Source organism: Triturus cristatus, chromosome 11 (genome assembly GCF_964204655.1).
Source record: "Triturus cristatus chromosome 11, aTriCri1.1, whole genome shotgun sequence".
In the NCBI taxonomy this organism is placed as follows: domain Eukaryota; kingdom Metazoa; phylum Chordata; class Amphibia; order Caudata; family Salamandridae; genus Triturus; species Triturus cristatus.
Genome location: NC_140594.1, coordinates 287,801,850 through 287,814,616, shown reverse-complemented (window position 1 = coordinate 287,814,616; position 12,767 = coordinate 287,801,850). Strand labels below are relative to the sequence as shown.

Below are 12,767 nucleotides of genomic sequence, written 5' to 3'. Positions count from 1 at the left end.
TAACCCATGAAGAGGATGAAAGAGGAAACAGCTGTTTTCTTGTGTGGAAAGGCTCTTCTCCAGATATTGGCAACCGTTATAAGAGCATTGCCAGCAAGAGATTTGGCAGAATGAGGACAACAACAAAAAAAAGCCTTCTATCTAAGGGTTTGTTGGCACTAGAGGAGTCATTAAGTCCCAATGAACGAAGAGTGAGGCCCAGGGCGTTATGGTCACTATCTTGCCGCTGTACCACTTCCATATCTACAACTATGGGCCATGGCCTAATATCCAACAGAATATAATCTATTCAGCTCAAACTACCCTGCTGATTGAACGTATCCCTATCATCCTTATTTGAAGGAGTTCTCCCGTTGCATGCTCTCAAACTATTGTCAGGGACAAAAGCGTTCAGCGGCATAACAGCAGCTGACCACCACCTAATTGGTGGTAGAGTAAGAGCAGGTATCGCCCACAGTTCATCCTCTTCTCCGCTAATGGAATCAGACCCTGCATCAATAGCTTCAAAGCAACAATTAATATCCCCTAATACTATTCTAAGTGCATCAGATGAAAGAGATGCCAGATGGTCGCTACCTAGGTCAATAACTGCTAGGTTAGACTTGTGATTTTCATTCCTACAATACACATTATATAGCCACAAAGAGGCCCCCTTAAAAAACTAAATTCACACACAAAACATCAGGGGGAACCTAAGTCGATCATTCTGAAGAAAATGCAAGTGTGACATTAATCCATGTCGTCAAGCCCCCTGATGGTTGACCTCTCCTGCCTGAAAGGGCAGGTTGATCAAAGCAAACAAACCAATTCGAAATAAGGAACCTATTGCACAGGTCTCCTGGAAAGCACAGATTTTGAACTGGTCCACAAAATTGGACCAATCCAGACAACCAATATCAAATACACTCACGTGGACACCTCAATTAGCTAAGAGCCAAATCATATTATAGCAAGCTGGTTCTACCATTCTTAAAGGTTAAAAAAATAATCCAATAGGCCAGTCACCCCAGCTATTGAAATGTATTGTGCAAGAGGTCTTGGGGCAGCCCATTATGGGGCTTACATATGAGGCCTGTACCACACAGGGAATCTTGAGAGAGTGGAGAACAATTTCATGAGGTCATTAGTAGCCCTGCCAGGCAATTTCCTCTAACACCAATCCGATTAGATTTGGGTATAAAGAATATAGTAGATGTGGCACATTGTAGACCTGAGAATTTTGACCAGTAGTTCTCCTCTCCCCCTGAGGCAATTGTTTAATGAAGTAAAAACCTTAGACAGAAGGGTGGGTATTCCCTGGTTTAGACACGTCAAAACCTTGTTATTTAAGCTAGGGATGAACCAATACTGGACCGATCCTCAGTCAATTAATAAATATACCCTGGCAAGTGTAAAACAGAGGTACTGGACTCATATTAATGAGTAATGGTTATGAAGTAAGATCACTGGAGTGCTATCTGCAAGGTTCTTAGTTTTCAAAGATAACCTCCAGTTTGAATCATTCTTGAACAGAATTGAGCCCCTCCAAGCTAAATCTTTATACCTTGAGTTCAGGTATGGTGTTTTGCCAGTCAATGTTTTTCGTAGGCGATGGACTGAGAGTCTGATTCAAACAACTTGCCCCTCTTGCTTGACCACTGACGAAATTGAGAAGCACTTTTTATTTTTTTGTCCAGTGCAAGTTTTTAGGAAATCATGGTTATTCCTATTGGCATATGTTATCCATGAGACACGTGGAGGCAGTGCTTAGGATTCTGAAGAGCGTTCGTACTGAGTGTCTTGTCTTCACTCTTTCTAAATACAACCTATATGCATGGCAGGTGAGATGTAATGCATTGAAATATGATTCAGGTCCAGGATAAATACTACTACTTTTCTTTATTGTGTATGCTATATGTTTCTTCTTTTGAATATTGGCCATCAAATTGGGATAGTAATTTATCTATGTAAAGTTGTTGTACATGAGCCATACCCATGTGATGCATATTGATGAATTGTCAAAGTTTAGTGAGTATGGTCTTTTAGTACTAGCTCAAATTGGGCAGATGGACCCAAATGCACTAGTACTTTCTAGATGCTGCTATTTATTGAATACTGTATGAAAGGTGTGTATTATTGTAAAGTGCGCTGCTATATACTTAACTGAAACTGTTCATAATTTAGAACCTAATGAGGTCCGTATGACCCCATTTAATTGAGTATTTAGTCCAAATTGGCTATGACACTAAATGCACTTAGCACTTTTTATTCTTAATTACGTCTCCTTTTGTCATTTACAGGGGATGATGGAATTCTCACCATGAGTTTATTTTATGTGTCATTTTATATGAGTCTATGACATACTATTGAATTAAAAAAAAATGTTTTATTGGGTTATTTATTGTTTTAGTCATGCAAGGCCTGTGCGAAAAGCAATAGGCTGACCTGTAACATAAAAGGCTTGTATCCCTAATGTGAGTTGGTTTTATGTGGTCGTATAAGGAGCATTATGTAACTTGTTGGATTGCATGTGTTTATTGTGTATGCTTTCATGGTTTACCAAAAGCGAATAAAGTTACATGATGACATCAAAATTGTTACTTTTTTTTATTTTGTAGGGACTATTATAACAAAGCATGCATTTTTATTTGGTCAAATACATTGTTGAAGTTTCTAAACTAAAAGATTAAAGATACATTTGATTCAGTTTCAGTTGCTGTTCACCTGCAGCAAAAAAATGGGTTTTCGAATCCACAACATATTTCAAAGGCAGTAATGTTGTGCTCTTTAATACGACTCAAATGACATCTTTAACATGGCGGCTTTCAAGCATATGTAGTGTAATTTACCTTATTACCACGCTATGTTATGTTTTATTTTGTTACGTTTTTCGAACAAAGGTGAAAAGAGAAGGCACCAGTATCCATTTTTTGTCTATGGTTAGAGGTGATCTTAAGAAGTCCAAGACTAATAATATTCAGACAGCTAACAGGGAAGAATCTAACAATGTACTTTTTCAGGAAAAGCAAAGTTTGACCATGGACAAAGCAATTCATAACAACATCTTAAACGATATTCAGCCCTCAGTGGGAAGCCAAGGGAGCAAAATCAAGAGAGGCATGGGTAAATTTAAGGGCTCAGTAGGAAAGTCTAACTGTTGTATTTTTGATTGACTAGGTGCATCTTAGAAGGAAGTTTGGTAAGCCCGGTTAAAGCACATTTTGATTTCTGTAAAGTTTGTACCCAAAAAAAGCAGTGATAGATTACTTTTTGCCTTCCATGAGGTATGCAAAATAGACTTCAGCTGTGAAATGGATGATCAAGTAGCCATTAACGACTCTGACTTGACCACATAAGGTTCAGTCGGATCTAAACCCAAGGTAGACGCTGGAACTGGATAGTTCCGCATCCCATATTACCCAAGTTAATGTCCAAGCAGTTGGAATGGTCACCCACAATCATCTCCGACTCTCATGCTTTAAGCATTAGCCAGTTAGAATCCGTAAACAGCCTGACCTTTCACATGCAGTATTTCGAGGAGACTCCCTTGCCCCAAGGCCCATCAAGGCTTAGGTTGATTTGGGTTCTTTAGTCTACATGAGAAAAGGAGGTCATGGAGACATATGAACCTGACCAGACTCAACATAAACGTTGCAACCTTCTGTAGAACACCAAAGGTCAAAGCCTGAGAATATGAGAGGACAGCACAAGTAAGATTCTCTAAGTCCACTAACAGATGAAATTATACAAACTCTGGACACTGATTGTAGTCTCCTGAAGTTTGTGCTACAGAATGATATGGTCGAAAGTGTCATGTGTTGTGGATAGGTCTAAAAGGATCAGGATATTGATGACCATGATGACACAACTATGCTTAAATAGTAAATATTGACACTGACCTTAGGGGGACATCTCTAGTGAGATTAATTTATTGTTAGTAGATTTATATTTGCAATAATTTCGATTAATACTGCTGTTGCTTATGTTTATATATAGGTATTTTAAGAAATAGTAAGTGATTGTATGGGCAATTCTAAAACTGATCTTAAATTTTTTTCAGGAAGTTCACTGGGGTGGGAAGTGAAGAAGACATGAAGGGAAGTGACATAAAATTCAATTGTGTTCCTATTATTTGAATTGATTTACGTATTTCCTTCAGAGTTTAGTTAAGAAGGTAATATACAGTCATTCCGTTCCATCAAAATGCATAATTACAAGGATCTTTTGTGTTATATAATTATATGACTCTTCGATATACCACAGGTATGGGTTTGCATCTTTAGCATTACTAAGTGGTTCTCTCATTGCAATAGATTGTCAGCAGTGGTAGCTAAGCGTTTACATTTTTCCTATGTTGAATCAATCGGATAAAGCTTCAATGGGGACAGCCAATTGACCCCATTTGATACCTATCATTGAACTTCACCTCCCCCAGGTAAAATTAGGACGAAGCATGACTGGCACCCTACTTTTCCTAACTACCAAAGTGCATGCTATACACTTTGCTACACAATGAACTGAATGCACTGTAAAGGTATCATATTCCAATGATATTTTTAAGAGGGCTCAAAGTCACCATCACTATAAAACATTCAGCACATATGAAGTGCAGCCCAATACAGTAAACATCACGGGTCTTCCGTGAGCTTATCTGTAGAGACAAGAACCTACAGCAGAGTTTGGTGGCAACTCACCATTGGAGCTTTAGGAGTTTTGTTTTTAGAATTTCTTACCTTCTTGTTACTTTTTTATGATTTTTTATTTCATGAACAATATTCGTATAAAACAACTGTATAAAAGCTGACACAGATCACTGTCTCCGTTCTTTCCTCATATTTATTGAGACTCTATCACTCAACTCTTGCACGGATGTCAATTCTCCCTCTTTCCATCACAGATAACGATCAATAGCTTCACATTCCAACTCCGTCCTGTACCTATTTGCAGACCGGCTTCTGAGTCTCATTGAGGCCTGAGTTTCATAATTCCTCATCAACAGCATCATGGAGCATGACTTGTTCCTCACTTGTCTGGCCTAAAACCTCTTACTTTTCTTTACCGAGACCCACCTTTTCTTGTGCTTCTGAACCAGGTTAGGTGACTGTCATTTTCACTGAATCATACTCAACTTATCTTCCATAGTCGCTCAAAACTCTATTCTCCTCCTGCAGAATGTCCTTGCTTCTCACTGAGAACCCCATGTGCAGTATTTGTAGTTTACTGTAAAGTCTTTGTGGACAGTCAACTACTTGCCAAAACCTTCTGCTCTAACCAGCTACACTCTTTTTCTACAGAAATCCGCGAAGCATTCAAGGTGTTTGATCGAGATGGGAATGGTTTCATCTCTAAGCAGGAGCTTGGAACAGCCATGCGGTCGCTGGGGTACATGCCCAATGAAGTAGAGCTGGAAGTCATTATACAACGGCTTGACATGGACGGTAAGATGTCCCTTCCTTCATTCCACAGCTGCTCCACACCTGTCCTCTGCATCTTCTCTGCTTCTGTCCCCTTTCCTGTCAGAGCAACAACAATTCCACTGGCCTAAAAAGATAATCAATCAATCATGGGTTTGTAGAGCGCACTACTCACCCGTTAGGGCCTTAAGGTGCTGATTAGAAATGGAAGGACAAAGGTGACAAAGAATTTCAATATGTGATTGACAGTTCTTAGTACCCTCTTTATCAGTCATGTCGGTGGTTTAACAGTCACCATCAGATCCAGAGCTGTAGCCAGGGCAAGCGATTGTTTAATTATGATGTTATTTTTCAAGCAGGTAGCCCTGCCATAAAGGGTGCTGTAAAGTAAACTCCGTGAATTAATGCTTTAGCGATTGGGACTGGACTGAGAACCAAAACCAGCCTAGGCAAACATGTTAAACCAGTCATGCTCACTTCCTCTCTCTGTCCTTTCATTATCTCTCTCTATCCCCACCTCTCTCTATCTTCTCTGTCTCTCTTTCTCTTATTAACCCTGGCTATGCATACTACCATCGACGCCAGGGATCTCGAGACATAGGCCTTCAACCTTCCAAAGTGGTCAAACTACTCCAAAAAGTGCAGATTTTGCCAAAATAGTTCAAAAACCTTATTTAAAATTTTAACTCCATTTCTAGAATATTTGGAGAAAAGTTAAAAAGTCCCAAAGTATTGTAAAAAAACGGCTGCATTGCTGTCATTTTGCATTGCCAGGAAATGCAGCCCCGAGGGTGCAACTCAAAGGCAAAAACTGGGAATACCCTTGAGCACAGGGGCTATGTAAAACACAGTGGTTGATAAATTCTGAGGGACTAATAAGCAAAAACAGCCTTTTTGCACACTTTTGGGGATGCTATTACTCCACTACACGAGACCGGTTCTCCTGTAGTGAAAGATGGAATCATGGTTTCAAAACTCCCCCTGTCTTTCTATAATGTGCTGTCTTGAGCACAGGTGTGAACTGTCAGCATTCGTGCCTGCACTCAGGAAAGTTGTTCTTTTAGTATAATCAGACATCATTAATCAGACATCATTCTGCTCTGTCTGCGCCCGGAGCACCTACCTAAGGGTGCGCCACAGAACAATGTAGAGACAGTGAGTCAATTTTACAATCTGTGCCCATGTCATCAATAAAGTTACGTATTGCTCTCTAGAAATAGGTATGGAGTAGATCTAAATCGGAATCTGGTATGCGAGTCTGTCTATGGAGCCATCATCATTCCCATCTTGTATTTTAAGCAGTGCAGTGTTCCATTCTACGATGTCTGTGCACACTCATGCTTTTGGACTGTTAGGAGATTGTCGCTATTTGAGCCTTTTGTCAATTTCAGTAATTCCTTTCACCACACTGAGTTGTGGAGCATTCAATTACTTACACGAAAATCGTTATCTGCTTTTTTGGATTGAACTAAAGCCAAATTAATAGATTTAATAGATTTAATCTCCAGTTTAATTTTTCTTGGTATGACCATCATCGGCGTCGATTCACCAAAATGCTTTGGTCCTAACAATATCACAGGAAGTGACGTCATATAACCTTTCACCCTGAATGGCCCAGAAATTGATGTAACACGAGCTTAAAGCTGATGACATGACAATAATTGACACCGCTAAAGTTCCATAACAACTGCATGATTAACATAAGAATATAACCGAGACAAATGTCGATTAAAGATACCGCCTGTATTAGGGGTGCTGACATGATATGCTGGGGAACATTACTTGTTTAACTTTGTGTCTGAAGAGGATATAGTGCCACCAAACACAGAACAGCACTGGGAACCTAAATTATTTGTACCATAAACTATCATGATGTAATAGTTATCATAGTGTATACTGCAAAGTTTAATGTATTTATAACTCATAAGAAGAGGGAAAAACGATTAACAAAAATAACTGTAGTTATGTCCAAGTGTTTAGTTGATATAGACCATATATTGATTGTAAAGTATGTTATTAGCTTTAAATTTTCGACCTCTTTAAATACATTTTGAATTATGATCATTTGCAAGGCATTATCACGTAAGTGAACCAAAGAGATGAAGATTATATTATATAATAAATTCATTTTTAATAAATGAATTTGCAAAGCGCATGGCTACCCCAAGAAGGTTTCCCAGCGCTACATGAAACCTGGGAACAACTGGTTTAAAAATATACTTTTTCTTTCATTTTTTGTTTACTGAGAAGAGCGCGCATTACACAACCGAAATTATTTCGCAAACAAAACCTAAATCATAATGTCCCGGTCCCAGTGAAAGCTGCTGAAAGTAAAGAGTGACTATCAGTACATCATTTTCTTCCTTACAGTGGCAACTGGTGAGACATGAAACGTGCCCTAAATTGCTGCGAGCAAGCAAAGAGACTAAGCTCATTCTCTTGTATGGAGGGTTCAGGTAATATTTTCCCAAAGAAAATATGAAAACAGTTGGGTCAAATAGTGCCGTTTTAAAGCACAATTTTTACACAAATTTGCTGAAAAGCCATAGACATTGTAAGGGTACCAATTAATTATACATGTCCTTTCATGGTGTGCCACACCATTGAAACCTGATGATCCTTAAGATTTGACACTCTTTTTTTCAAAATGTTGTGCTATATGCTCCCTCATATGTTAAAAATTACCTCCATTGTGCCAGCAAGCATTTTGTCACGATTGCCCCCTTCGGCCAAAATTATATACAATGTGCCAATGCCAGAAATGTGTCATTAGTGCCATCCATATATCACGGGTGACTATTGTGTCAAACACTACCACTAGTATGACAGGGCCATCCTATTGACATGATTACCCCACTCCCATATGCCATCGCCGTCCTCTCTCATCTTTGCCATGGGTGCTCCCTATACCAAGAAATTCCTCCAGCATTTCAGTACCAGTCTTTTTCACTCACTCATTCATACTCAGTTCAATTTATTCTCGCTCATTCAGACCAACTCATTCACACACAATCACTCATTCACATTCGTTCTCAATCTCACGCACTCATGAATACTCGCTCAGTCAGTCAAAAAATCTTTATTTGGCCTGAAAGGCTATAAAAGATTAAAGCACAATAATAGTGGACAATCCGTAAATGAATGCATATTACACAGATAATCAAGCATATTAAGTTAACAAACAGATTTTAAAAATCACAGAATATTAAATATAAAATATGTCAATTGTCAACAAACAGGCAGTTATCCCTGTAAGCCATATTTTTTATTTTTGATGCTGAATAAAATTCACTAGCATCAAACATAGGCTGACAGAGGACTATGATTGTAAAAAAAACCAACATAGCTTGCTTATATTGTCTTAATTTAGCTCCCTTTAAAATGCGTAATAAAGTGCATTCATTAATACCTAAAAAACATTTGCAAAATAACATGAAATGGAAAGTAGATTGTTAGATTGTTTAGAGAAACCATCACACACGCATGCATCTAGACTTGTAATATGTCTCACTACTGGTTCAGGAAAGGCAATCATAAAGTGTAAAGTGCAAAGTCTAAGCCTGGTCAACAGAGCTCATTGATATGTACTATTTACCCAGGTAAGACACAACTCCATGCCAGGGCCAGAGTTTAAAAAGCTATGCTTAGAGGATGTACTTTTAATATTTTCGGTACGGTCTCTAATATCTCTGGTCCAGGTCCAAAAATGGTCCTTTAAAATTAGTTTAAAGGTCGGTAACATGGCTTTATGGGTGGTATAAACTTTAATTATACCCAGGTTGTTGCTTACGTTCTTTATGTACATTAGGCAGGGGAGTTTAGTGGTTTTATCCAAATGTGTGCAGTCACTGATCATCTTACGGCAAAAATCAGAATCAGGCTTTATCCAGATAGACATCCACAAGAGAAAAAAAACAATTCTAATAGGGTCACTAACATAATCAGGACCCAGTTCTGCGTGACAGATATGGGGAGCAGTACTAAGGGGGACAGCCAACAGACTTTTCAAACACCCGTTTTCAACTTTCTGTATGGTGGGGAAGTCATTAATCCCACCCCCCAAACCCCAGTGACCACAAGTTCCTGCTGCTAGACATGTATCTGTGCACACTGCCTCAAACTCCCTGAGGAGTTTAGAGACTAGATTTGCTGCAAACCTTTAACAAGCATTGCAATAGCCAATAGGTCTCGCCTTTGAGAACTAATAAGTGTTTAGGCAGAGATATTGTCTTTGTGTTTGTTTTTAAGCGGTGTTGTTCAGAATTCTGCAGTATGCTGAAAAGTTATAATAAAGAAGTGTGAGAAGCATTTTTGTTACCTTAGATATGACCAAGAAAGAATTATGTACAACAGAATGACCATATTAAAATAGTATTAATAATAAGTAATGACTTGAGTTTTTTTTTTATGTTTGAATGCTGGCAACTTGTATCTGCCTGTCTCAATGGTTGCTTATTATGGTTTTTATCGTTAACCTCTTCGGTGCTCATGACGGCTTCCGGCCGTCATGAGTCACGGTAGGCGTGTACTCATGACGGCCGGGAGCCGTCCGAACGTTGCCGCTCCTCCCACGCAGTGTTAATTCCCCGCCTGTGCGGGAGAATTAATAAGTGGGCGGAGTTCGGACGGCTCCCGGCCGTCATGAGCACATGCCCACCGTGATTTATGACGTCCGGGAGCCATCATGAGCACCGCAGCGCCACGCCCACCCCCTAGCCCCCCCGCACTGCGGCAGAATTTGCACCGCGGGGAAGGGGTTAAACAGGAGAGTGAAGGTTAGTTAGTTAGTTAGTTAGTGAGAGTGATAGATTTAGTGAGTTAGTTAGTGAGAGAGAGTGAAAGAGTTAGTTAGTGCGAAAGAGAGAGAGAGTGAGAGAGTTAGTTAGTGAGAGTGATAGAATTAGTTATTTAGTTAGTGAGAGTGAGCAACAGAAAAAAGCACACGCACGAGCGTGTGGTCCGAGTTGAAAGTCCTTACTAGAAGCCTCCCAACGCATGCGCACTGGCTCAGGCGAGACCTAAAAATTGTCTCCACAGTACAAACAAATGTAGTTGCTGTAGCAGCACCAAGTGGATTCCATGTATTATTTTCATCAAAAAGGACTCCCAAATCTGGAAAAGTTGGGGCAGGTACAATTTATGTTCTGCTGACGAAAAGAGATTTTTTCCTGTTTCCCCTTGGGCTGTAAACCATAATGTGGGGTTTAGAGTGATTCACAGTTAACTTCAAGCCATTCACAAGGATAACAAAGTTATCAAGTAGGTTCTGCAACCCAAGTTTCGTTCTTGCGATAAGGATGGCATCATCTGCGTACAGTAAGATGGCGACAGAGCAATAGCCTACAAGCGGTGCACTCACATCCAGATTGACAAGGCATTGTCCCAGACCGTTAGTATATAAAGCAAATAAAAATGGTGCAAACATGCAAATTGTCGCACTCCCCTGGAAACCATAAAAAAAACTGTAATATCCCCATCAAGCAATATCTTACACTAACTGCTATGTAGTTGTCTCAGAAAGTTAACTATATTACCGTCAACTCCCACATCCGCCATCATGCTCCAAAGTTTACTACGATTAACATGGTGAAAGATTTGCTCACTGACACTCAGTTGTACTCACTCTTACTAGCACATACTCATTCACACTTATTCACACTTAATCACACTCTGACTCACTCATTCTCGATCCCACTTATACTCACTCACTGTAACTCACTCAGTCCTAGTCATTCACACTCATTCCCACTCACAGTTTCTCACACTCTGTAACACTCCTTCACTCCTTCGTACTAAAGCATTCTTCCCCTCTCTTACTCACTTGCAATTAGTCTTTCTCTCCCTCCCTCATTCACTGTCTTTCTCATTCATACTTACTGACACTGAATCCCTCTCATTTTCATTCAATACATGTCACTCAATCTCACTCACAAACACACCTGCCCACATGTATTCATGTGTACATATGCTGTAATCTCAAACACGCTCTAACATGCAGACATGCACACAACATACATTTAAAAGCCTTCTAATTCATTAACTCAACTGCCAGAGATGGTCCCGTTGTAGCTCCTGGTTCTCCATTAAACTAATTGTAAACTATAGATTATTATTCACTATTAGTTTCATTTAAAAAATGTGCAGGAAACAGAAAGGATGGAGCCCTAACATCTTTATGGGAGACTCCCCCTCCTCCCTGTGTTCTTGGCACTGATCTTGCCACCACCAAGTCCGGGGGTCACAAATGTAGCCAGTGGTCACAAGGGGCAATCCAGGGGGTGTAGCTGCGACCCTAGGTGACCCCTAAATGACAACAATGCTGACCGTTAACCCAGGAAAAAATGAATTCCTGGTTTGTGTATATCGGTTCTTCCTGTTCGTGTTCCATTTAAGCCTGCTATTTTGGTCCAATAATGTGTAATGAGAGAGCATGTCCAAAACATATCAAAGAAATCTGATTTTCCTGCTCTGCACCATGGAGAAATGCCCAGCACCCCAGGTATATTTTGGGTAACCGCTGCAGATTTAAATATGTCCTGTGTAGAAAATTTAACAGCATCAATTTGAATCAGGCATTCTGAGAAACTTAGTGCCCTTTCAGAATCTGACAACTCCCTCCTTTGATCATCTTCCCGGACATTTTGAAGTGACTATAGAATCACTATCGCCCTCTGCTGTACTGACTAGTACAACTTTTTTTTTTTTTGCATATTTATATAGCGCGAACTCGACCCGAAGGTATTGGAGCGCTTTATACGAGCACCGTATTTACACTACACATTAAGGCACTGGGGAGATTAACTGATTTGCCCAGAATCACAGGATGTGGACGCGACCCCGAGGCTCGAACCCTGGGGGCAGATTTATGAGCCCCTTGCACCTCATTTACGCCGCCGTTGCGTCACTTTTGTGACGCAGCGGCGTTCAAATCCTGCGCCATGCTGCGGGGTATTTACAACGTGACGCCACGTTGTAAAGCCCTGCGCCACATGTAGGCATTCTGGAGCAGGGGGGGGGGGGGGCGTTCCGGCGCAGGAACGCCTCCTAAAAGTGGCTGAGTGAAATCTACAAGATTTCACTCAGTCACTTTTAAGGCCATGCTGCGTCAAAACCCTGCGCCTGCTTGAAGCAGGCGTAAGGATTGACGCAGCATGTAAGGGATAGGGCACCCCCGAGCCTTGCTGGAGCTGCGTCGCGCTTGCGACGCAACTCCAGCAATGCGCCGCCTTTCCGACAGGAGGTGCATCACGCATCTGCCCATCCGAGTGCCACGGTGCGCCGCATTGTAAATGCGGTACATCAATGGTGGCGCACGGGTGGGCAGATGCGTCGCAACTCTTCTGGCCAGACGTCATAAATCTGCCCCCTGGTTTC

General features: G+C 40.6%; 1 protein-coding gene across 1 annotated transcript in view; it reads left to right on the top strand.

Moving 5' to 3' along the window:
- The window catches only part of CABP7 (calcium binding protein 7), a 643,042-nt gene that overhangs the window by 385,267 nt on the left and 245,008 nt on the right, over positions 1-12,767 (top strand). Inside the window, exon 2 of the mRNA XM_085633488.1 lies at positions 5,274-5,417. Coding sequence (XP_085489614.1) covers positions 5,274-5,417 — 144 coding nt within the window. The remainder of the gene's footprint in view (positions 1-5,273; positions 5,418-12,767) is intronic.